The sequence below is a fragment of the Gallinula chloropus genome (assembly GCF_964237585.1).
Source record: "Gallinula chloropus genome assembly, chromosome: 5".
Lineage (NCBI taxonomy): Eukaryota > Metazoa > Chordata > Aves > Gruiformes > Rallidae > Gallinula > Gallinula chloropus.
This window is the reverse complement of record NC_140090.1, coordinates 11003235-11030120: the sequence shown is the minus strand read 5'-3', so window position 1 is coordinate 11030120 and position 26886 is coordinate 11003235. Positions and strand designations below refer to the sequence as shown.

The following is a 26886-nucleotide window of genomic DNA, read 5'->3' as shown; positions in this document are numbered from 1 at the left end:
CCTGGACACTGTTGCATTTCCCATTGTCAGATACCGTGAGGATGTTTTAAGCTCAGTTCATATCACCTTCCTCTGCATGTGTTGTGTATAAAAGGGAGCTGTGGTTTGGGGGAACAAAAGGAACACATGCATGAGCGTTGTTGTGGGTAAACATAAACCTCTAGGACATCTCTCTTTGAAAGCAGAGGCCTCTATTGATGGAACTGAGTCGAGCAAGAACAGAAATTAGCATATTCTGGGAAGTATTTACATGTACCAGGGACTGCACAGGGCAGAGTATTTCATCTGAAGTGACTTCAGTGAAAGAAATGAAGCAGGAGCTGGGAATGTGCTTATCAATAGACCTTATTATTCTGCTCATCCTTTGATAAATGAACATAGCAAGTTCTTTCAGACTCTCCTCAATCTCCTATTTGTTTTATCCTGGACTTCATTGATCCATATTTAGCCCTCCCTCATAATGTGACTTGACAGCAAATGTAAGTGGCAAAGTCAATGAGTGTTTCCTTTCAGTTGAAATAAAGCAAGACAGATCAGCTATCAAACCCTCTGGATTTTTATTCTTGTTTGAAATAGAATTTATTACCTTGTTAGAAACTAAAACGCAACAAAAGCATGCAGCCATTTTTTGTTATTGTAGTTAAAGGAGAATAATTTGATGGGGGGAATGTCCTCTTACGCTCCAAGTCAACTCTACCAAACAGAGGAGCTGATAAAATTCAAAAGCTGCCTCTGGTGGTTCCTTTGGGAGTGGCATTACAGCAGTACTAGATGCAGTCCTTCATTTTAAAAAGGGAAGCATACGGCTGTGGCCAAAGGCCTTTCAGTGCTGTTTTAGGTAAGCTGATCTGCATAAAGGCCATTGTAATCTCTTGTGCTGCTCAGGTTTTAGGCGGTATTTTTGTTTCATAATGCTGTCTCTGTGTCCACTGAAAACATCTGCTTAGACGTGCCAGGCTCGATCGTGCACCCTGTTACATCACTTGACAAATGAGGTCAATTCAAGTAAATAGCAGTATTATGGAAAGGAGAATGAAAGCCCTGGGATTTAACTGTGAGGACTCAAGCTGCAACCCATCATGATGGCTGAGACTGATGCAGTGATACTGAAAAGGCTCAGTCTGTGCAGTGGACAAGGCAAGCAACAGGGAGGAGTCACACAAGTAATCATCTGCTTCGAGATCTTTTCTCCATGGTGTGAAACACTGACTGAGGGTATGGGGATGCAACTGCTTTGCAAACCCCCCTGCTTGGAATGGGCATTGCTGCACGTGGAGTTCATCCATACAAACTATTTGCAGCAGTAGAGGTGTGTTTCTACACAGTGGTTAATGGGAACAGTGAGCTGGAACATATCCTTAGGATGAGACTTTAACATAGCAGCCAGTGCACTGCAGGCATTAGAGGAAGCAGCTTGGTAGAGAGGGAGAAGGGTCTGTCCTCAGTCATCACCGGTTCAGCCTGAAGCCTGCTGGCACCCAGCATCATCTAACATCCATGTTGGTAACATGCCCTGGTTTTTCTAGTATGTGCTAAATCCCTCTGAAAACTCCCACTCTGCAGTGTGACACCTGCAAGGGGAAAGGGGACAGGATAAGGTGCCAGCCAGGATGGGTCTTCCTGAGGCAGCTTCGAGATGAACGCTGCGCGCTGCTGTCACTCCTCCCGATGCGTTCTCTGTCAAATTCGCATTCGCCTTTACGTTCCATTAGACCAACCTACTACTGAAAAATCATTAAAAGCAACTTACCCAAATCCACCTTTAAGTTAATTTTGGGCCTTAGGCCCTGATTTATAGTAATGGGACTTAGGGACCAACAATAAAAAAGAAAAATAGCCTCTATTAAATCTGTGAAAAGGAAATTACTTGGAAAAGGAGGTAGATGCCAAGCTAGGCTCTCCAGCAGTGGCAGAGGGGAGTCAGACTAACAGGACCATATGGCTTAAACATAGTTTGAATAATCTCTTCCAATTAAAAATAAAGCCAGTTTTATATAAAACATCTGTTCTGTGAATTCAACAATTTGGGGAAAAAAAACATCAGGGGATACATTAAGTCCTTCATCGTGTTTTTGGTTCATCCTTGCCTATGTTGAGGAGCTAATATGCCTGAAGGAGCGTTGTGGTTTCCTATGGTGCTACCAAGCAGCAGTGCAGGCTTTTGCATTTCTGCATGCTGGGCTCCCCACCCACGCTGCCTTCAGCTACCCAGTCCTTAGTGCACAGGGTGTGTGTTTCAGGACAGCCCAGTGCACCTGAGGAGGGCCTAATGTTATCAGGTTTATATGTATCCCAAACACAGTGGGACTTTGGCTACTAAATCCCTGCATGCTAGCAGAGGTAAAGAAGAGAGTACAAGATTAGCCCTTTTCTGCCACTACACACTCACCTCTTACAGCAGGGCCATAGCAGGAAAACATAGGTATGATGTAATCTACAGCTGCTTATCTTGAAAATGTCTGCTTTTTATTTGGGAACACCTGTTGCAAGTATTGTTTGAAATTATAACACTTTCCCTATGTCCATTAAAAGGGTAACTGTGCAGAAAGCAACATACCTGTCTAAATTATCTAGATTATAAAGGAAATATCATCTGGGGCTATGTGTATTGAGGAAATTTAATCCAGTGCCCACACTGAGAATCTCTTTGCTCTAAAGCATCCTTGGGGTGATCTTACTGTCTTTTTCCTCTTGAGTATCGTCTGCTTCCTTCTCAAGAGGGCACCTGTCTGAGGTCTCTCCTCTGGTCAGTGTGAGTCATTGTTCCTAGTTCTTCAGGTAACTCTTTTTATAATTTAAAAACAGTGGTGACTAAACAGGGACTAGGTCCTAACTGTTCCCTGATGTCATCATCAGGGAAGCTGTAGGTTCTTTGTGGACAAGCAAATAATGGAGGTTGTCTGGGAACACAGTCTGAGGCAGGGAACAGGGTTGCTGAAAGATTATTTGTTTCCTCCCTTCTCAAAACTCTGACCAGGACAGAACACCGTGGTTAGATAAAGGGAGATGGTCACTGCGCCCACCCTTTGCAACAGGTCATGTTCTTATCCCTTGCCTTTCTAAAACTTGTGTTGAACTTGAATTCTCCTTCTCTAATGGTACCAGGTATGTGATGCAAACCACTGGGTTTCTATTTTAAACTCACCAGCCATGTAGCCCATTTACTGTGCACACTTTGCCTGTGCTGTTTGTACCTGGGGATGTTTCAGAAAGTTCCTGGCCAGAATACCCAATCAGATTTTGTGTACTTGCTAGCAGCGCCTTGGGAGGTGATGTCTGATGAATCATCTGTTGACTGAAACCCTCGATCCCCCAGGTCAAGACTGGCTGCTTTGCTCAGACTGTGCTGGATATATGAAAGAAAGCCACAGCCAGTACTCCCTGATCACAGCCTCTTTTTGTGCTTTCATTAACCCCGGGTGAGTTTAGAACATCTTGTGGCTGCAGGAAACTGGCAGGCAGGAGTTCACCTTGGAGGGTTTCAGCTGTCTGCCTTTCTCACCCTCTCCAAAACTGGTAGCAAAGGGTATTGGAGCCAGTTTGTGCTGGCTGTTTGTCATTGAGGAAACAAAGATGATAGCTGCTCCATTTTGTGCTTCTCCAGGGAGAGGAATGGAATTTGTGTACCAGCTCTCTGAGCCAAATGCCATGAGAAAACCTTCAGTCTTACAGGATCAAACACAGCCCAATGCTCTGGTTCAATTTGTTGCATGAAACGAAGTGAGTCTGGTCGTCTTTATCTTCAAAAGCATTTTTTATAGTTGGATATGATATTTAATTTGGGTCAACTTTATTCTTATATTCTGGGAAAAAGGCTCCAGAAATAATGCAGACAGCTCCATTCAAGCTGTTCTGCAGATGTCAGCACATGCCAGAGTCCAAAATCCAGCACAGCCAGGATATGGTCGTCTAGTAGGAACTCCAGCAAGAGATGCTGGACAGGAAAGGTATGTGCTATTTGAGACCATAACACCAGATTTCCTTTCCATTAGCATATTTATATGTCCCACGTGCCATCTCTGTCTTCTTCCTGCTGTGGAATAACATACTGAGTCTTGATTTATAGAACACTGCATGTCCAGATGCCTCCCTTATCTGTTTGCTGAGCAGAGCAAAGATGGTACATGTGGGCTACAGGGCATCACCAGGATCCCAGCCATGTGTTTGACTAATTGCTTAAATATAAAGAGACCTTCCTGCAAAGCTCAAGCAGTGATCTGCTCTGTTCGGTCAAACAAAACAGACACGGTGGGAAGCACCAACTCCGTCTTTGTGGAAGCTGGGTAGAGGGACCTGAGGACTAAAGAGATGAGGCCGGTGTTCTTCACCCAATTTTCAATTCTGAGCTCAGGCCAGAGTAATTCTGCTGACCTTGATAGGTTATCTCTGGTTCAGCTGGTAGCTCCCTCTGCATAGGAACTCCTCTGTACCAGTGCATCGGAGCGTTCGCTGCAATTGCCAGAGCTCTCGGCTGAGAGCGCTACGGAGGCTTTAGAGAGAGGAACAGGGGTGGCTCAGTGTTCACACTCCAAACACACCCTGTTATGAAGTAATAAAACTAAAGCCATTCTCTAGTACTGAAATTCCTCAAAGGCTTCTTCTGAATTTGATCTCTCTAACCACCCAGTAAAGAGAAAATCTCTTCAAAATTACAGAAATCTTCACAAAGAACTCCTCAGGGAATAAGATTTCTCATGCCTGTCCCCCCAGCTACAGTGACAGCTCCTGGATCTGTTTCAGTGCAGACAGAATCAACGTCTGAGCAGTTTTATTCCCTTTTTTTTTTTTTTTAATCTCTTGATAAGAATGCAAATGCCATTCTTGCTCCCACTGCCTCTCTCATCCTCTTGAAATAGGCTGTTTATGGTGAGTAAATGCTTCTATCCAGAACTGGCTGCCATCCAAAACCAGATGGGCAGAAAGCCTAAGAGCAACAGAAAACTAGCAATTTACATTAGGACACTGTGCCGCACCACACAGAATGCTTTGTTTGAACTAGCAGAGCTCTGTGTCCTATTGAATAGATGTAAATAACCAGCTAGTGTGGCTTTCTACAACGGTGTTGGCATATTCCAAAATACTTAAATACTCTGAGCGGCTTTTCTGACCGTGATACATTTGTTCTCCGTTGCTGATTCTTTGAATGAAATTCAGATGTGGGCTTGAGATTTGTGCTGCAGAGTAAACAACTCTTTACCTGCCTGAAATATATTGGGGTTTACCTACACCTGCAGATGCTGTTGCACTGCTGCTTCTGCTTCTGAATTTGTTTTTGTGATTGAAAAACATACTGAAGGGGAAGCTGAAGCATTTTAGGAAGAGAAAAAGAATGATATAGCAATTTTTAATAACTGAGTACACTGGATAATTCAGTGTAGTGCGTTGGGCTGGACATGGTCCTTTACATTAGAATCTATAAATATCTGAATAGTGCATGAGCAGATACTCGTGTGTTGTGTACTGACAGAGCGTCTTGGGCAGTTGTGAGCCCTTCAGCCAGACAAATGACAGTCTGTAGCTTTGGCAAAGGTGTGATAGCTTGAGCTTACTGTGCTTTCAGGCAGTGTGGTACTCAAAAAGAGTTGACAGGTGTGAGATAGGTGTAATGCACAGGCATTTATTCTCCTGTTCTCTGTTACTGCTCAGTTGTGAGAAGGGTGTGACCAAACCATAAGTATATTTGGAAGTGGAGAACCCCAGGTATAAGTATCCACGTACTTCACTTGGCAATGAGTGGCAATGACTGGCAATGTGATTGAGCTGTCCTCAGTCCTCCACATCCAGCCCAGGGATTCAAATGCAGATCCGGGACAAAGGAATCACTTGGGTATGTGCAGCATCTGCCCCAGTGCTGGCTGGGAGGGACAGCAGCATCATATCCCTGGCTGTGATCCTGCTCACAGGGACTCTTGCAAGCATCAGCGTGGTTCCCTGACAGAACAGGTAGCCAGGTCATCTCTGTTACCTGCAAAAGGACTGAAACCTTAGTTAAGGCACTGTGCCACAGAAGGGTAGAACAAGCACCCGAACCCAAACCAGTCTTTGGCTCTGTGATAGCTGACCAGCACTCAGTTGGGTGATCCAGAAGTGTGTAAGTCATGACCAGAGTCAGTGTCTGTCAGAAGCTGCTTGTGTCAATGCTCAGAGGTTGATGAGCAATGTTCTGTGGTAGAGAGGGGAGTTTTCAATGGCTGCACAGCCGGGTCCCTGTCTCCTCTGGTGACATGGGGCAGGGCTCCATTCTAGCTCAGATTTGATCTGTTTTAGGGCATCTTGATGAAAACGCTTACACACTGAATGCACAGTGATGCTTTCTAGCCCAAGAACAAGTGAATACAGAGGATGGGAGATGGATTGCTGGTGACAAGCACCATGGAGACAGGCTGGGACTCCTGCTAGCTTCTCTTGGGACATGTGGCACGCTCTTTCCGGACTGCTTGGTGCCCTCCTGCTTCCTCATTACATTTTGCTCTTTGCTTCTACTGTTCCCTTTTCTTCCTGATTTTAAAGCTATTGCTTGCTGTGTAATTCATTACATTTGTCCCTGTGTCCGATCTTTCAGTTACGCCTTGTGCTCTGCAAAGGCATGTTGCATTGTTATTTTTATTTTAATGTCTCTCACCGATCTTGTTGTACTGTACACAGATTAGACTGCTGTCTGGGTTTTAAGTATATCCAGTCAGCGGCTTTAATGGTGGTTTCTGTCACAGGAATAATAAAAGTGAACGTCACACGTTAAAATACGAAGCCATTTTACCTGTGAAGTTCAACCTTAAGGGCATTCTCTTATTTTCTTTCTCGTTCCAAACCAAATGCAATACGTGTGAGAAACCAGCAGCCCATCTGTATTCCAATTTGCATGCTTCGACATAGAGAGAAGCACAACATACTTCTCTGAGATTGGAAAATTACTCTCTAAAAACAAATTAAGCAACTAATAGCTTGAGGGATCACTTCATAGGTGAAAGGATTTCTGTCATTGGGAATCAGATGTATTTGCATTATTCCTCAGTGGCTTACAAATTGTCTACGAATTAGTATAACATAAGGTTTCTAGAGAGATTACTTTGCTGTGGGTTAATTTGGTAAGTAAATGCTCTTTGTGGTGTGGTGGTATGTAAGACACAGAATAAGCCTGGTACATACTTGGAAGTCCTCGGGCAAAAGGAAGAAGCTGCTTTTCTGTTCTTTGTGGCTGGCCCCTGGAAGTGATCGGTGGGTCCCCACCTGAGCTAACTGCTGGCACCTGCCACCTCCACCTGTAAAAGGGAACCTGCTGAATTGCTCCTGCCAAAGAGGGGGGTCTTTCCCCAGAAATGTATTACTTTAGCACCAGCTCTAATTGGTGAGGTGGAGCATGGGGAAGCTCTTGTCCAGGTTTCCATCCAGGGGATGTTGGAGGAGCTGGTGTTATAAATTCATACAGCTTCCCACTCACACATCAAAGATAGGCAGGTAAATTCGTGCTGAGGAAGAGCTTGATCACACCAGGTGCCGAGCTGCTCCTAGGAGAGTTCATTACTTCCAGTTCTCATTATATTAAATAGCTGTTTTTAATGAATCAGAGAAAACAGGAGCTCAAGGCTAGATGGTGCCTAAGGGGTCATGGATCACACCTGCCTTCTCTGGGTTGACATTTGCAGGTGTTGCCCTACTCGAGGCATCTGTTATGTGAGAAGGCACTGTCCGAGGCCTGCAGCAGGTGGATTTCAGGCTAGCTGCCCCTCACCCACTGTGCCGAGGGCTGTCTCACAGACAGGGAGCTGCTTAGACCAGCCTTTCCCAGGCCGATGCTCCCTAGGAAGCGTCTTGTTAGTCCCAAACTTTCCCAGTGCCGTCTTCACCAGGCCCTTTTTCCCTGGAATATTCCAGAGCCGTTTCACTTTTCCTTCACAAGCAATAAACCCAACTTATTTTTTTTTTTTTTTTAAATCAACCCGAACCATGTGAATACTGAATGTTTTTCTTAACATTCTAGAACATCCTCTGCCCGTTTAACGGGAAGCGGTGTGTGTTTGGGACTCTGGACGCGGGGGTCCGTGCCCTTTGATAGGCCGTGTGAGGGGAAGAGCGGGAGCGCCTTTCCTCTGGCACTGACCTGGCCGTGTGGCGGCGAACACGGACACCTAGTGGTAACGCCAGCGAGGAAGGCGCCTTGAAACGCAGCGCGAGGGGGGCCGAGCTACAGCACAGCCCTTGTCCGCCTGTTTTCCCCTAAAAGAAGAAATCTGATTCTTTTTAGAGAAAAATAAAAGTCATAGATAGACTGGAGAGGGGTAGGAAATGTAGTTAGGAAGGAGTAGGGGGGGAATAAGAGGAGAATCGCCGCATTCAGTGAGGTCTGTCGGTGTATTCACCAAGGAGTAATCAGCTTTTTTCTTGTGTCTTAAATATCTCGTACCACACCTGATCAGATACCGCACTGGATCAGAAAGATCCTCAGATTAGTCCGTAGCAAAGAAATCTCACCAATATCGTATCATTACCGTCCCTGTGAATGCTCGTACTCCGGTTATGGGGAAATTGTGTCAGCGTGATGAATGGTGGGTGACTGATAAGCTGCATAGCCAGGTGCTAAACTGATCTCTCTTGTGTTTTCACCAACCCACTGAGCTCTTTCTGCCAGGATTAATGCGACTGCTCTTTCTGAATGGCCTCAAACAGCTGCCATGGTTTGTTTTGTTTGTTTCTTTTCCTATTTATTTACAAATAATCTTTCAGAGAAATATTTCCTTCTTCTTCCCCAAATCTAGCATTTCGTCTACGGCAGAGACACAGGACAGGTGAGAACCAGTCCTTGTCCACTGACCCCTTTCTGTAATTGTGAATATCACCCCTGTGAATGGGATTTCTTTCGCGTCTGCATTGGACAGACAAACCCTGATGCTGCCGAGTGGGGAGACAGACTGTTCCCATGGGAGTGTGTGTTCAGGGCTGCTTGGGCTAAGAAAAGGGACCTTGGGATTGTACCAGCCAAAGAGTGAAATCCATAGACATGTGTGTTCTCCTCAAGGGTTCCCCCATTCAAGCTGCTAAGCAGATCCCAGTTCTCATTGATTTCACAGAGATATTCAGTGCCTAATAAGATTTCTCTCAATTCAGTTGGACTTACCAATAGTATGCTTTGTTTTTGCTTCGTATGGTAAGAAAGTGAGGGTTATGGTATTACCCTGGTTTGAATCAGGCTGTTTACTATTCTCATCTTAATACTTTTTTAGACAGTGGACTGATTTCAATCAAATTTGACACTAGAATAAGGACCTCAAAGCTTCCTGCATGTTTCAGGGATGCAGGCAGCATGGAGAGGAGAAAGGCATAAATGAGGGCCCCTTATGACAGACATAGACACCAAGAAATCCACTCTCTGGTGGAGCATTGAGATTCCTCACACCAGAAAACCCGATTTGTACTCATGCCTTTTTAGGTGTGCATACTGGAGAATCCAACCCCAAGATCCAAATTTGTGTAGTCACTTTCTCTGTTTGGTTCTGCTGTACACACAAGTGTTCATCTATCCAGTCTCTGGTTATATAGAGACTGTGATTAAACAGAGCCCAGCATTGTTCATGGAGAGTCGCAGGGTGTGAGGCTGAAGGAAAGCAGCAGGTTGCCAGCACTCAGTACGGAAGTAAGACGATACATTTATTCTTAGATACAAATCCTGGAAGTCAGCATATAATCAATCACTCTGCGTTTATATATTTACACCTCTGTTTTCCGTCAGAGAGCATGGGAGGAGCTTTTCTGATCTGCCCTGTCAGGATCCCTGAGTCTCCCAAGAGGTCCCTAGAGTGAGGTTGGGAAGATGAAGGCATGCTTCTTGTCTTGCAAGAAAACTGTAGCTGTGTCCTCACTGCTCTAGTGGCATGAGGAACGTGTCTAGCTCATGGTGTAGAGGAGTGAGCTGGAATTCTGGCTGCAAGGCACAGTGCCAAGGCAGCCCGGGCTACTACCAGTCTAGAAAGTCACCCCAGGACCTAAAGCAAGAAAAAAAAGCAAGGTTTCTGATGGACACCCACAGCTAGCATTCAAAAGGTTACTGGGTGGGTAGCTTTGATTCCTCCTGTCAGCCCAGCAGAATCAGTAAGAAGTAATGGAAACCAGGGCCACAACACATTGAACTTTGACAAAAGAAATGATTAACTTGGCTTCTAAGGAGTACAAGTTCTATCTTTGCCAGTGTAAATATGATGCAGAGATGATTGCCTTCATCCTGCCCTCTCTAACTTCTATTCCTGTTCTTTTTTTTTTCGTTCTCTTTTTTTTTTATTATCTGTTGAACCTGGGCAGTTGTCTGGAGGGTGTGAACTAACCGTGGTGCTCCAGGACTTCACAGCGGGCCACAGCAGCGAGCTGAGCATTCAGGTGGGGCAGACGGTGGAGCTGCTGGAGAGGCCAAGTGAAAGGCCGGGCTGGTGTTTGGTCCGGACCACGGAGCGGAGCCCACCTCAGGAGGGTCTGGTCCCCAGCAGCGCGCTCTGCATTTCCCATTCCCGCAGCAGCGTGGAGATGGATTGCTTCTTCCCTTCAGGAAAAGGTAGGCAACCGCCCGGCAGGTTTAACGCTGCTTCGGATTTTCCCTTTTGTATCATGTAAGTGCAAAGCTGCTTGGGCTGCTCTGGCAGTCGGCGTGGGTAAAAGGCTGTTTCCTCGTCAGTGAGTTTTGTTACCTGATCTCTGTGGATTGGCACAGCGCTAGCCTACCTCCATTCCCATGAATCAGTGTTTGTACGTGTGTGTCTTTTGCTGTGTGGCAGTCGTTATTGTCTTGAGACACTGGGTAAAAATAAGACCTTTAACCAATGGACTGGGTTTTGTACCTAAAAGCCTAGAGGGAGGGAAAGTCATGTCGAGTATACGCCCAGGAGGTCCCAGGTTGTGGATATGTTGTTTTCTAAGTGCCACAGTGCACGCTAGTGCATGGTCTTTTAGTCTATCCCTGCTGCATGTCTACTACTGCAAACAAGCCACCAGTGAGTACTGGTACACTCTATTGACTCGTGAACTGGGGATGTTGTGTGTAATGGCACAGCACAGTGGGGAAAGAATCCTTTACAACAAGCGCTCAACGAAACACATCCCTGATACTATCCTGAGCGCTTGGGCTCCACCTGCAATGAATGGTGAAATACTGTTTGTCTCTGTGGTGTCTGTGGCCTATTTAGTTGATGTTGTGTTCTGAGCGATGTGTGTCCCGCATATAGCATCCGTGTAGCCAGGCATAGACACTCCAGACTGATAGACCAGAACGGGTTCAGTTCAGCGTGGCCATGGCACGCTTCTGGTTGTGCCCCTGCTTTTGGCCACACACAACACAAGTAAGGTCCAAGGAGGAAAGGCTTCTGACACCCAACCTCCACCTTCAAACCTGCAACCTGAACTGGCTTTCTTTAAAAAGTTTCCTTCTACATTAAGGGAAATAGAATTTGATCCATTCTTGTTTGAGCACATTAAGCTTGGTGGTTTTGTTTGTTTGGAGGAAAAACAATGAAACCAGGCTGTAGTGTGTCCTCGCTCACTGCCTGCACACCCACTGCGGAGGCTGGGAGTGTGGCAGAGCCCTGGGATGGAGCAGCACGGTAGGGCCAAGGGTCTGCAATCAGATTTTCCCTTAAAGAGTGCTGTGATCCAAACCTGGGAGAGGAGAGCTTCACTTCTCCTGTCAGATGTGATCCCCTTAGCAAGAGTGTCTCGACTAAGTGCTTCCCCTTGCCTTGTTTTGCAAAAGGGAGGAGGTGAAACGAGTAGGAGTGCTGACTGTCCATGCTGTCTGCGGTGCAAACTCCAAACTCATCACACAGTTCTTAGGTCCACTCCCAGCTCTCCTCCCTGCCACAAGTCCAATGCCCTGCCCTGTTTCTGCTGCCACAGGAGCCCTTACCCGTCCTCACCACTTGCCTGAGAAGCACTGCGGTTGCTTACCTATGAATGACATCAGTGAATAAAGAGAGAAGTAAAACTGAAAACCAGCCCGGTCCGCCTAACAGCAGGCACTGCCTGGAATGACTCAGAAGAACCCAGAGACGTGTCTGCTGGGTGCATGGTCCAACTGTCAGGCTTGTCTCCTCCGCTTGAAGGGCGCTGTGAAACACCCACTCAAACTAATTTGGCGTGCTCTAGGTTGTAGACCTTTTCCTCAAATGAAACAAAACTAAAAATTGCAGGAGTAGGCTGTGGAAAGGGAGGCAGGGGATGGAGACAGGGTAGTGCAGGGGCTGAGGGCTGGCAGGGAACATGGGGACTCTGCTTCTGGAGTATTGCGTGAGCTTCAGGGCACAACTGTACCGCAGGTATAACGTGACAGGCACAGTGCCAGGCTGTGGCTGGCAGACCAGAGCTAACTGATGCCTGGAAGCCACCAAGCTACGTCAGCACCACGCCAAGCACACTGCCTGTCTGTGCAGCAGGTTATCTCACGTAACATGCTGTGACTGCTTCCAGGTTGGAGCTGGCTCTTGTCCCACCGTCTCCAAGCCTGTGCAGAATGAGTCTGGGGCTGGCTGGCTCCCGCCCTGTGTTCATGGCCTTTGTATCCTTATAACTCTTTCCCCCGTGGCCTCAACTTTCTTCCTGCACGTACCAAAGCTGTACCAGGGAGCCTCAGTATTAATGGGATCTCCAGAAGGGCTGCTACAAATAATAAAAATAACCACCCAATCCACAACTTTGGCCAGAGTACAGCAAATAGGTTCTGTGTCTAATCAGTTCTCCTTCTACTAGGAAAACAGGAAATTGTTTAAACTGAATGAACAGATGCTGGGAATAAAGAAAGAGGGGTAAATTTAAAGTTTAAAGGGGAAAATGCAGTAGCCACTGGTAGAGACCGGTGGTCTCGTGAAATGCTGGAAGGATTAGCATGATAAATGGCTTTTGGCTATTCGGATTTGTGTCCTGCTGTACTTCAAGTAGCTTTAGGCATGGGTTGGACTTGGAATCCAGGCTTGGTCCAGGCTTCCAAAATTTCCAGCATTTCTCTACAACCCAGAAAAAAGGCTGGCACATCTTATATCAGCATTAAATGGTGTCGTCTGTCCGTGTCAAGCATGTAAAAATACTCAGTTCTAGAAGAGCAGGTTAATAGCTGAATTTTGCTTGCAATTATGAAGACACATAGTTCTTTGCCTTTATAAGTACTGTAATGTCAAGGGCAAAAAGTATCTTTACTCAGAACTTAACATTTCTAATGACAGAATCTGCCATCTGTGATAGAAACATGCAGAATTTTGACAAGTATTAAAACACAGTTACATCTGCTTTGGGGGAAATGGCAAATTCCTGCATTTGGCCCTGTTGTAAGTTATGGTAGACTATAAATGTAAATCATGTGGGTCCAGAAGCTGCCTACCATCCTTAAAATGAAAGAGTAAGGAAAGTAATATGTCAGTCAACACGTGAACAGATGAGGGCTCAAAAGATATGGTGGGATGACCAGCACTTTTTGTAGAGCATCAGTGTGAGGCCTCCTCAAACAAAAAAAATAAGCCTTTTTAAATAGCCTCCCTGAAAGTCACTGGAAATGTAAAATCAGTCTTTACAACTGAACATGTGCTCTGGTTCTTCCTCAGTTTTGTAAACTATTCCTTTGAAAACAGGTAATGAGTTAACATAAAATATTGCCATGGGTAAAATGTGGTGCGAATGTGAGAGAACAAACCTGAAGGAGAACACTTCCTACCTCTTGTAATGAAATGCCTTTACAGATTTCTCTTGAGTAGTAAAAGTGCAGAGACTTTAAGGACAGGTCTCCCAGCTTTCCACCTGACTGCCAGCTGTGTTCCTTTGGAGGACACACTTTTGAGCTTTTCCATGACTTGACTGCAGCTCAGAGCCCAAGCACAGTCCCGCCGGTCCTTCCTGTCCAAGGACCTGACAGTGTTTGCAGTTACCCTGTGTAGAAAGGGGAACAGGTTTCTGGGATTTGCCTTTTGCCAGTGATTCAGAGATGACCAAGTAAAAGGAACTCTGCCTGCAGTCTCTGCTACTGTACTCGAGAATTTGTGGAATGGTTTTTTTTTCTGACTAGCACTCTTAGGAAGGAAAAAGAAAGGCCTGTGACACTGGGAATGAAGCTCTGTTTGAACTATCCCACATGGCTAATTACAGGAAAGCTGTGACTTTTATTCCTGTCTCTTTTACCTTATAATTGAGCTCAAAGGTATTAAGCTATAAATTTCAAAGTAACAAGAGAAATCCACATGGATAGAAAGCAACTTAATGACCTAGCCCGTATTCATTAGACACACTGTGACTAGCATATTCCTGGTGTCAGCCCGTTAGCCTTGACTGATTCCAAATTTGAATTTGGCCAATGAAACTTTTAGATGAAATCCCAATCTTAAAACTCCTGCCTTAGGACCCCTCACCCAGCATTTTTCTTGTAACATCAAAGTCACAGTGTAATTCAAAGAGTAACAAAGGCTAGTTCTTGCAGTAATTTTAAGCAGCCTCCATCACCAAAGGAAGAAGAAAATGTTAAAAAAAGAAAAAGAGGCTTTATTGTACTTGTTTTGGACTGATGATATGTGAAGGGATCGCATTCAGGGCCCCAAACCAGATCCTGCCCACAGGATATTTGTGTCTGGTACATACCTCTGGAGGAGATGAGGAGTATATTTTTTTAAGATACTATGCAAACATCTTGCTCTGCAGGCAGATGGCCACTTAACAGCAGGGCTTTGGTGGCAGCAGTGCATCCTTGTAGCAGAGCTAACTGAGAAATTGCAGGGTGTCTTCCAACAAACGTAAGTCTCACAAGGTGTATGTTAGCAGGGTGAGCGTCTCGCCTGCACTTCCCAGCTGGGTCACAATGGCCATGGTGACAGCTTGTACATTCAGGGGGTCACCTACCTGGTCCTACAGCCCCAGAGAGCCTGTGGCTGGTAGGTATGATGGCAGGCTGGGCTGTGAAAGAAGGAAGCAGAGAAAGGATTTATCAAGGCTGGTGAGAAGCAGAGTGGTATCAATGAGGTCACACTGGGACTTGCATTTGTGTGACCACTCCTTGTGAGCAAGAGCAGACCATTTAATGGATTAGTGTGCAAAGCCTGTGAGGCTAATCCGGCTCTTGTTGGGGTTGCAAGTCTCTTTCCACCAGGCCCTGGGCTCAGAAGAGTGATCTATGTAGGGAAAAGCATAATTCTTTCTTCCCACATCTCTGTTTTTAAGAACATCTTGGATTTTAGCTGGGGAAAAGAGTCTAGGCAGCTTTTATTATGTCCCTGTTCCTGTTGAGTTTTAAATTGCGATCCCCATTGCCTTGTGCACTTTCTCTGTTGTGTTTTAAACAAGCTCCGTTGAGAAACATATTCAATGGTAATGATTCCTGATGTCCCAGGGGAGCTGTGTGAGGAGGATTCAGAAGTTTTAGTGCACTGCATTAAACCTTCAGTTGTCCTTGTAGAGGCTGAGAAATTGGTTTTGTTTTTGAAAGTCTTAACGAAGAGCAGTCGATTAAAATGTTTGTAAGGCTCTGAACTAAAGGAAACATTTCATTAGGTAACACAGTTAATTTAACTGGCACATAAACAGGTCATGGGGTTTCTATTAGGCAAGCAGTGTTCAGCCTCCCATTGTCAATATAAATATGCAGTATTTAAATAAAAAAACAACCCCTCACCTCTGTTCCTAACAGTGTTCCAACACGGGTGTTCAGAGTCAGAATTTTATACCATAGCCTGTCTTTCAAGAGAGGTCACGTGGAGCTCTCCTGCTGGCCTTTAGTGCCTCATGGCATCCTTGTTACAAGTTCAGGACATGGCTTACATAGAAAAAACACATCAGGAAAGTTTTTGCTGCATTTTCACCCCTTTTCAATTATGATAGAGCAGCTGGAAACAAGTTGGCTAACCAGAGTGGTGTAACGCGGCAGCTCTCTATGGACTGGCATCCAGGGCTGCTGGGGCCTAGCCTGGGACTGCTGCTCTACCTCGACAGACAAGTGTGGCTCCATGCAGTCATGAAAGGAATAGAAAAGGAAAGATGAAAGAACTCAAAACTACTTTGCTATTTCAATCAGGTTACCCTTTCCCTTGTTTTTTCCCCACTGTCTCCCTCCTCTCTCTCATCGAACAATGGCTGGTTTGTCTTCACTTACACAGGCCTTCAAAGATTCTCCCCATCACATTGCTCCTTTCTACGTTGGTGGATGTCGTCTGCCCTGGAGCTGAAGAGCTGGGGATGCCTCAGTCCCCTACATATTAGTATCTTTTCATCCCAGACCTCTGTGCTGTCTCCTACTTCATAGTCACCCCGTGGAAGAAGTCAGATACCCATAAAGTGTCTGTCATTGGTATTTTCCAGCTTTATACCTTCCCCTGGACTCCATTATCACCAAAATAAGAACAAATATTTAGCAGCAGTTGGCAATATGGGTGATGAGATCTGATTTCTGTTGCTTCTAAGAGGTAGGCCAAGTTGAGCCTCACAGGATGAGCAATGCCTGCATAGGGGTATTTGTATCACTATGACTGTAGCTCTACCAGGGATTTTACATGTTGGGTACATCAGTGCATGAGGAGGATAAAACTATACTGGCAGATCCTTGCATAGTCAAGCCCTAGAAGCATCAGTCCAAGCACCACCCAAGTAACTTGGTAAGTCAGGCGCAGCCTGACCAAGCAAATGCTCGTCCTCCATGGTAAGTCACAACAGCGACAAGTCATGAGCACAGGTTGCACGCAGGCTGTTTGAGCCCTGTTCTGATGGCTTCTGAGCACCCGATTTCTCTGACTCAGTGCTTCTATTTCATTATTTTTAATTCTTTTCAGTATGGCATCACTAGATATTTAAAACTAGAATCAGCCACGTGGACTTGTTAAGGATGTATCCGGTACCAGTAAAGCCAGTTATACTTATTGCTTCAGCTGCTCTGTTATCTAATCAAAGCACAAAATGCTGTACCTGGAACTTTGTGGAGAAGTACGATTTTGATGAATGCTTTGATAAAACAGGAAGGGCTATTTTGGGGGAAGTTGCTTTGCTTTTGCACAGTGGATTTTTATTATTTTAAACACAGGAGTCTTTGTTTAAAAGAGAGAAGGCCTGCAAATTTTCTTGTTTACTTTGCCTTTGCTTCCCCTTCTGACAGGGGGTAAAACTTTATCCACCTAGTCCCCTGTCAGCTTAACCCCAAGTTTCACTGTACAGTGGCTGTGCTGGTCTTTTCCCTGAAAACAAAATATAAAACAAGCAGAAAAAAAAAAAAAAAAAGGAGGGAATTTAAAATCCTGTGGCCAACTGAGCTCATCAAGAATGCCAAAGGGTTTGGCAAAGAAGCTAGGAGGGGAAGCTCAGCACTGGTACATACAATACACACTGCAATCACAAACGATCTAATCAGGATTAGAACACTGGTGCTGTAATGTTTGGATACATCACTATTTGAGGGCCCGATTCCCCACCTTATTAATGTGGGACCTGTCTACCTGCTTTTCCTGCTGCTTCTTACATCACTTTCATAGGTCTCCCTCGCTACGGCTGTACTAGGGAGTACTTGGGAGTACAGCACAGGATAAAACTGGGCAGAATTCAGTAGCTGATATTGCATAAAGGTCAGGGCACCTGAGCTGAAGGTCCCATCGGCCATTACAGCCTCTGACAGCTTTATTATTGTGCAACTCATGCTCAGTTTTCTAATGCATAGCTTACAGCACCTTTGGGACCTTTGCTTAATTTGACTGGGAGGCTTTCAGAGAACAGGGTTTCCTGGTAGCAGATATCATATTGATCACCTGTATCTCATCATTAACATACTGGCACCAGGCTGTGACTGAATATGGAATAGATTTGATGCCTATCGAGATAATACATCATTCTGGTTTTAGTATCAGATTAGTCAGCTTAAAAAAAAAAGAAAAAAGAATAAGATAAAAACTGGCAGGAACACACAGATAGTGGTGAAATCACAGAATGTTAGGAGTTGGAAGGGACCTCAAAAGATCATCTAGTCCAACCCCCCCCTGCCAGAGCAGGAACACCTAGACTAAATCAACAGAAATGGGAAAGGTCACCAAAACTGTAGTGCAGGATGTTTCCAAACTCTGTGTGGATCTGTAAGAGGACAGGAACATTGACGTTTCAGAGGGGGCTGGACACTAGTCTCTGCGGAAGGAAGCAACGACCGTCATGTATCGCTTCTACACAGGCTCCTGTCAGCGCTGCGCAGAGCGGGGCTGATGAGATGTCTATTTCCAAAACAAAGAATCCTCTTGCTCAAGATAAAGAGTCATTTGTTTCCTTTAGATATGCTTGTGGGTTTGTTGGAGAGGCAGTTTTTGGAAGAGGGTGGTGTTACTTATTGCAGAGCTTCTGTTCTGTGGAGAGATGGTGGTACAGGTGGCTGGGCGGACTGGGTTTCCTGGTGAGGACTGGAGCTGTAGGCAGTGAGGGGAAGGTACAAAGGGAATGCAGCTCTAAAGAGGCTTTCTCTTATAGCCTCCCTGGACCTGTTTCCTCACTTGCCTTATTTCTGTCTGCCTGAGGTGTTGAAAACAACACTCAGGGAGATGTGGCTAAGCATTCTAAGATGAGGCTGAAAAGGAGAATTGAGTTGCCAAGACATAGCTAGGCATCCTCCTGACTCTTTGATGTTTCTCACATCCTGTTGAAGTTTGCTTGTAAAGTCATAGTTAGAAGGCATATTCATGCTTCTCCATAGGAAAAAAAATACAGTGCAAAGTCCCTCCCTGCGTTAGGCTCAGGACACTTTTTGTGGAAGACCAGGGTCATAAATTCTCCATGTCCTCGTGGCTCTCCTACCTACCTTCCCAGCCTTCTTTCCTAGGTACAGCCCATGTTTGCAGGGCCAGGTGAAGCCAACCCAGCAACAACTCTGTGCAATGGGATAGGGTTGTGCTCCTCAGCACAGGTGTTGAGAAGCCCCAGAGCACGCCTTTCCCTATCCCACACAGAAGCAAGGACCTCCCCCCTCAGCTGCAGCTCTCCCAAAATGTTCCTGCTGCCAGGACCTGGGTGCTTAGCTGAGGGGCAGGTGGGTGGCCACAGTGCTCTCTTGGTCCCATGTGCCCTCTGAGAGGGGACAGTCCAAAAGGACATCTGCTGTGCATAGCTGGACAAACAAGACTGTACTGGTTCTATGTTAGTGAGACAGTTTCCTGGAGCAATGTGGACTGTACAGGGTCCCATTTGGCTTGGGGAAGACCAAAGGCATCTTCCATACAGCAGACCCTAACCCAGAAAAGACCTGCCCTGCCCAGTCCCCAGCTCTCCCAGTGATCTCTGCATGTGTCCTTTCACAGAAGGGCAGCACTCAGCCTTCCCCTGTTAGCAGGGTTGGAGCAGCAAGAGGGGCCTTTGAAAAGAGGCCACAAAAAGTGCTGATTCAGTGTCAGCAATGGTTGTTCTACTGAGAAAGGACACGGGCTCCTGCTGTGGTACGGAGGTTCAGGAGACCAGGCCAGGTATGATCCAGGATTGTCTGCACAGGGGAGACACCTACTGTAAATGGTCTGAATACAATGCCTGTTTCTTTTATTAAGTACATCATAGGTGCCTTCTGTTTCTTTTCCTCCTTGGAGCAGTGCATTGGTGGTACCTTGATGCATGGCAGACAGAGGGGAGAGAGTTCAGTTTGTAGCATGAGGTTTAATACTAGCTCTGACCTGAAGCCAACAGCCAGAACATCTCCATGCTTCTGCCCCACTAGTGAAAAACAAGCAGCCTGGAGGAAGGGTATAAAAATAGCTCCTTGAGTAAAATCTATTTCCTCTGTAATTTAGTCGTGTGTCTTGAAATACATGGGGCCTTGTGGGAAGGGGGGAGTTGTTCTGTAGTGCTTGGCCCATGGAGCTAACAGGAAGGTCATCCTGAAAGAGTGACGGGAGCATGTGGATGGCTTGCATCTTGTGTTTCCTCAGAGGCCAGACTAAATTTAGCCGATTCACAGATGGACATTGGACTGTAATCCATCTGGGACTGGGGGGGGAAGAGTGGGAGCTGGGCTTTTTGCTATCTACCCAGCTTTGATGAGCCCCCATTCATTATTAGATGCCTCCTGGTTTTCTGCCTTCCTGAACATGCTGTAATTTGCTGCCTCATCCTTTTCCCTGAAATGTTTAAAGTTTAAGCATAAAGGAAAAATAAACTGCTGGTTCTGGGTTCGTGCCTAATGTCCCTATTAACTGTCCCTGTCAAACTGTGGATGTATTTTTTAACAGCATCAACACAAACGCTGGACCTGTAACCAGCACTTGCAAGCGTTGCAGTAACACAACTGGCTTCCCCAAAAAGTTGCCTCCACACTCTTTCAGCTTCCAGACAGTTCAAGGGACTAATCTTCAGCACAGCATTTGCACCCTGCAAGGCCTGCACACTGCTGGGCTGGTCCTTCCATTGCTAATCTTAAACAAATATTTTATGAGTGTGTTTTGAAGTGAACAAGCTCTGCTAAAAAATCCCCATTCCCTGACCGGTCTGAGCCAGATGTAGGCAAACTGCAATGTATCTCAGGTAATTGGAATGATGTTTCTGTGTATCTGCTCCAGCACACTGCCCAGATTTGATATATTGATCCCGACACAAGAAGCCTGATTTTCCTGTCATTTGCGCAGGCGTTTTCTCAGGGCGGTTATTCCCAGGTTACGCATTTTGCAAAAGAGCCTGAACCAATGTCAACTTCACTTAGTTCAGATTAATCCCAAATTCTAGAAAGTAGAGTTAATGTTATTGTCACCGTGACAGTCTAAAAGGCTAGGGCAGGAGGTTATTTACATAAACGCCAATGTATTTTTTTCCATTCATATTAACTGGTCTCATAAAAGATACAATCTCCTCTTACGAAATCTGCCTTTAACTCCAGAATTGCATTTCTCTTTAAGGCAAAGTCCATGTTTGACTACATTTTCTTTAAAGCCATCTAAATAAGTCTCTCACAGTTCAGAACAGCTAAAGAACAGTTCTCCTTTTTATTGTAAGAGGTTAAACTACTCTTGTCTTTGGCTGTCCTCCGCATTTACTAAAGAGCTCTATTTCCCATATGTAAAATATATACATATCATTCAGAAATGTACTGAAGAATTTGTGATTCTGCAGAATTTTGTTGCAGTGAAATAACTATGTTCTTTCTTTCTAAAGTTTGCAAAATACAAATTACATTTCCAGAAATGTTAAAAAAAAAAAAAAAAAAGAAAGAGGCCTAATTGCTTGCATACTGCAGGAAAGGTTGGGATGACATTTTTTTCTGCTTTGTAGACTAGGGAGGAACACTGAAATCTTTCAGCTCAAGATACACTTTTTAAAAGTATTCCTTGGTCTTCATACATTTCGGTTTTACTCCTTCCAGACTGTACCCAGCTCTTTGTTTTCTCTGCAGATTTCATGTATCTTCAGAATTTTAAGTGAATAGCTGCATTTTGCCAAAGAATATATACCCAGTTTCCTTGGAAATCTATGGCAATTGCATTCAGGTATCAGAGATCAGATTCTGTCCTTAAGAGCCAAATGGCATTCTTCAGAAAAGCACTGAAGAATTTATTAACTCTGCAGGACTCTTCCTCAGTGAAATAAGTACATTTTTCCTTTCCCTGACTGCAAAAGTCAAATTAAGTTTCATGCAGTGTAGAGGACTCTGTGCGTTTGCTGCAGAGTAGGGCAGGACAAGGGGGAATGGACTAAAACTAAAGGAGGGAAGGTTTAGATTAGATATAAGGGGGAAGATTTTTACAGAGAGAGTGGTGAGGAGCTAGAACAGGCTGCCCAGAGAGGTGGTGGATGCCCCATCCCTGGAAGTGTTCCAGGTCAGGTTGGATGGGGCCCTGGGCAACTTTGTGTAGATCCAGGCCTGGAGGTTGGTGGCCCTGCTTGTGGCAGCGGGGGTGGAACTGTATGATCCTTGGGGTCCCTTCCAACCCAGACCATTCTATGATTCTATGATTCCAACTCATGAGAAACCTCAGTAAAAGCTTAGTAAAAAAAGTTTCATTCACAGAAGTTAGTTCAGGCTTACCACCACCACCCCCCCAAAAAGTCTTCATGGCCATTGCCCATCTCTTCAGACAAATCTGCTGTAGTTGTGCTGTGCTTACCCAGTGCTGCTGCTCCACAGGACAGCTGCTTTGTACACAGCTTCCACCTGGGAGCCCTACCCGTTCTGCAGAGTTCACCCTGCTCCAGCCTTTCCTTATTTCGAAGATGTGACTTGCTGCACATAAAGATGCAAAAATGCACATTCCACTCCCTGTCTACTCACTCCTTGCCATCTGCTAGGACAGGACATGCAGGCACAACAGAGATCAGCCTGATCTCAGCAGCAGTGGGGGCTGGTGCTCCTCTCTGCTGAGCAAAACACAGCTGGACAGATGGAAGGGCCTGTTTTGTCTCACACAGGGAGGCTGAACCTCTCTGAGCATCAGGTGATGCCTACCCAAGCAGCCAGGACCTACCGTAGTGAGAGGGACCATTGATAGCGCAACAGTACCAGAGATGCATCAGTCATTCAGCTTGAGGCTTTTGCACTAAAATCTGAACAACGACAGGAGAACCAAGGCAGACCAAGGAACCAGGCTGGGCTAAAATGAACTTCTTTTTTTCCATCCTAGGTTAATTTTAACCTGGATCCGTTTGCGGATCAGATTCACTGTGAGGCTGCACAAACATTTCTGTTGGCACAGGGGAAGCGGCGGGAAGGAGCAGGCACCTGGGAGAGACAGAAAAGGCAACAAAAGGTTTTGGCAAGGCTCTTGACAACTCAAAGTGGTCATGGAACTACCACGTAATAAGGAACCGTTACTTTCCGAGAGAACGTAGGAATTAAAATACACTCCATGACATCATGTACTTGTCGCTGTCACGGAACAGTGACACTTGTGGTGACTGGAGACACCTATCTGTAGCAGTCCAGCTTTTGGCAGTGCCTGATGGTACCAAGCTAGACTAGCAGTCGCTTGCTCATGTTCCCAGGAGCAGCATTTCTGTACAGGACATCCTGCCTGCCAGAGAGCCAGCATCCCACAAATGCCATTATTGCTAGGATGTGGACACTAAAGAACGAAAGCAGGCAGAGGTGCTCAGCACTGATAAAAACAGAGGGGTTCTTTTCTAGCCAGTCATTCCACCAGCTGATAAAAATAGCTTAAAAACTTCTTTCTCTTAATTCTCCGCACAGCAGGCTGCCTGTTATGTGTGCCCTTGTTATTTATACCCACCATAAGTTTCAATAACAGCTTTACAGATTCTTTTATGCTTGCCTTAGATCTGGTATTGTAAATCAGAAAGCTTTGCCATCCTAAACATTGCCTGGTAAGAACTCCTCTGTGTTCTCTTTACCCTAGGAAAAAAGGGGAAGTGGAAAATACAGTTAATGTAATAATTTGGCCCAAATAAATAAAAGCTTTTACAATACCAACATTGAATTTTATTTTAACTTCAGTCCAATTCCTCCAGACTGGCCAAACAAATTTTCTCTCTAATTAGCAAATGAATGTTGCATGCCAGTTTCTTAATTTTTTTTTTTAGCTTGCCTTGAACCATGATTGTGTGGGATACTAGGTTGGGGTTAGGTGGTGAACAGAACTTGTAATTTTCTGCAAAACATCTCAGGAAAATAGCCTGACTACTCTTCCATAAAACCAAACCAAACCAGAACAGGTAGTAAGTTACTCTAAGGAAGGAGAAGTGCCTTTTACTAAGAAAATTATCCATGGTTTCATCCAAATAGAACAACCTCAGGCAAGTTGAGACAGGCAAGTCAGGAAGACTTGTGTTACACTATTAGTTTGTAGTTGCTAAAACACCAACTCACCTTTGTCATGTACAAGCAGGTGAGGCTCCTGTTTGTCTTGGAAAGCAACTGTGATGGGCTGCTGTAGGCTCATGATTTCTCATCTGAGGCCCAACAGAGTAAGACAGGAGCCAAAACATGTCAGAAAGGCAGCACTTTAATGCTTTGTGTCTTGATCTTTGAGTACTGCAGTAACTACTCTCAAAGATATGTCTCTGCCCTAATGGAGATAAGTGCTTCAGGAAATGAACACAAAACCTGCTTTAAATTTTTATTTCACTCTTTTCTGCTGAAGGGTTGGGGGTTTTATTCTGACTGGTAGCTTGCTCAGGACTTCTGCCATCTGGTGTAGTTCTCCATCAAGTACCATACTAGCATAATGTGCTACCTGGCTCCACTTACTGGGTCTCCAACATTAAACTGGTTTGTCACATGAGGTTCTTTGCTACAGCCTCATCTGAGCCTAACCCATCTGGTGTTATGGCTGGTGGGTCAGTCAAGTCCCTTCTGCTCACACAAGACCTTGCTGAAGTAGTAGAGTCAGCCCAGGGGCAGGTGAGCCTGAGTGAGGTCTTACAGGAAGGCAGCTGGGCAGGACTGTGTGACAGCTTCTGTTTTCTTAAGCAACTCGATGTCAGCAAATGGTTACTGCTTAGGAAGAAGCCATGTATATCATGGAATAGGTCCTGTGCCCAGGAAACCAGAGCAACTGGCCAATGTGGGAATCTGTTCTGAAATATCTGAGAGGCAAGGTTAGCTGAGGTTGAAGGGGCACATGTGTTCTGCAGGTCTGTTCTGCTCCCGAGACTGGGTGAAACTCTTCTAAATTATACTTAAGTCACTGTTTTGGGGGCAACTCTAAGTTCCCTTGAAACCAACCAAATCACATGTAAGCAAGTGTGTGTATTTTATTCTACAGCCATCTGCCTCATGCTGTTTATTTCATGATCTTTTTAAGATACTTTTGGGGATAAGTCTCCAAGCAACTTGTTTTTACTGTTGTCATAGGCTCTTCCTTCAGTATAGGATGCAGATAAAGGAAAAAGGTGGGTTGAAAATTAGGAAAGAAAGTTAGGCTAGTATCAGTAAGGGACTTGTGATGTTTGGGAGAGGTGGGTTGTGCCATACATAAAGGTGACATCCTTCTCAGTGGCGCAAACAGGTCTGGCCTTTAGGACTTTACAGTAGAGTTGGTGGGCCAGGATGCTATTTGGCAGCTCTTCTGAATTGCCAGGAACCCTTCCCATGCAGACGTCTACAGCAGAGGGATCAGGACTGATATATTCTAAGATTTGCTGAACATATGCCTACATTGCAGTTCAGCGTGGAGTTTGTGCTGGACTGTCTATATTTCTTCTTAATTTGTTTGTTTTAGCTAGTTGAGAATGTTCTTTTTTTACCTACCACTGCGCTGAACCGAGGAGCCAAAAACCTCTCCTTGGAGTTGTGGTCCCTTGAGCCAGGAGGGAATATGACTCTATTTATTTATTTATTTTTAATTTATTTGATCTGCTTTAATACCCAATGAAGTTGTTGTTTTTTCCAACTGGCACGAGAAGGCTTGGGCTATTTTTAAAGAATGTGGTTCATTTGATTTAATCTAATGAATGTTTAGTGCTGTTGAAAATAGCTGGAGTCAGAGCCAAGAATAATGTACTGAAATCTGCTGGTTGAGCAAGGACCACTTCACTCTGCCAATCTACTTTCCCTTCAATTGTTCAGATTTACCTGGTTTTGTGAGTAGCATTTGGAGGCAAGACATATTGATTGAGGTGCTTTTTAACACTAAAGCTAAAGGGCTATAATGTCAGAGCCATATTTTGCTGCACTCGTTTCAAGACACGTCAAACAATAACAGCTCTTCTTGTTCAGCGTTGGGCGTCTAATCTCTGTTTCAGATCACTTTAAAGGGAATGTCAAATGCTAATATCCGTTTATTGCACACCAGAAAATTGAGGCATGAAATGGTCATTTTTTTTCCCCCCCTAAAGTCACCCAGAAAGCAAGTGGGAGAATCAGTAATGAAAGTAGTCAGCTAGATTTCTCCATGAACTGAAACAAGACCATAATCAGAAAACAAGTTCTGCTAAGTCCTTGCTCCTGGTGTTTCTCACTGACCGGATCTTGGCACATCTGTATTTACTGTCTTAACTCTCCCTATCAACAACTCTTAAATTTCATGCATGTTCTTGCACTATCTGAATATGTCTCCGCACGTTGTATCGCATGTTTAAATGATGCGTTTAAAACTGTATGATTCCATCTTCCTTTCACCATCCATGAGTTATTTCTGTTAGGTAGTCGGTTTCCTATTCCTTCCTAAGAAATGAGTAGTTAATACTTAAGCTTCATTGGATTAAAAAAATAAATCAGCCATAATACATCTTACTCTGTGATAGTGGTGCCCACAGGGATGGATTTTCTGCAGAGATCACTTTACACCCTAAAGCACAATGTAGGATTGGCTTGCATAAGTAATGAACAGATGCTCCTGACGGCTATTACATTATTTATCTCTCTATATGTGATGGGGGAAGGAAACAGCACCTGTTACTATGGGAGAAATGTTGTTGCTGCTGTTCTGCATCACAGACCTCCGGGGCAATCTGGGCCAGGCATATTTCACTGCATTTCTGTTGACCCAAATGAAGCTGTGCCAGTTTACATCCACTTGTTATTTAGTCCTGTGTTTCCCTCAGACAGCCCCCTTGGTTTATAACCTAAGATGAAATAGCTGCTGCAGGTATGAGGGAGCAGTGGAGGCTATAAAAAAATGATATGTTCCATCTTTCACCCCAAAATTTGCACAAGAGGATGGGTAAAAGTATTAGAACTCATTTCCCCTCTACAGCAAAAGGAGTTTCTACAGACTCTCAGATTTCATATGAAAGCAACTCATGCCTGGTGACTTTCTAAAGGTGCATTTAAGAGCAGACAGAACTAATTTCCTCGTCATCCTGACAGTAGACTGAGATTACTTCCCTTCACCATCTGCGTTGCACAGGGCAACACACTTGGCCCGTGGTGCAGACACGCCACTTAGCTTCAGACCCTAAAATTCGCTCAGCCACTCTACTGCAGGAAACAGTGATTGTGTTCAGAGCGTGGTGCCAGGAGACTTTTCCTCGAAGAATTCCTGTGACTCAGGCATA

General features: G+C 44.9%; 1 protein-coding gene across 4 annotated transcripts in view; it reads left to right on the top strand.

Moving 5' to 3' along the window:
• Window positions 1–26886, top strand: part of KALRN (kalirin RhoGEF kinase) — a gene marked incomplete at both ends in the record, with an annotated part of 502255 nt that overhangs the window by 394970 nt on the left and 80399 nt on the right. For 2 of the 4 annotated variants that reach the window (XM_084264736.1, XM_084264734.1), the window contains 2 exons: window positions 8754–8783; window positions 10291–10537. In XM_084264736.1, the coding sequence (XP_084120862.1) occupies window positions 8754–8783; window positions 10291–10537 (277 nt within the window). The remainder of the gene's footprint in view (window positions 1–8753; window positions 8784–10290; window positions 10538–26886) is intronic. The other 2 variants (XM_084264735.1, XM_084264737.1) reach the window with 1 other exon arrangement.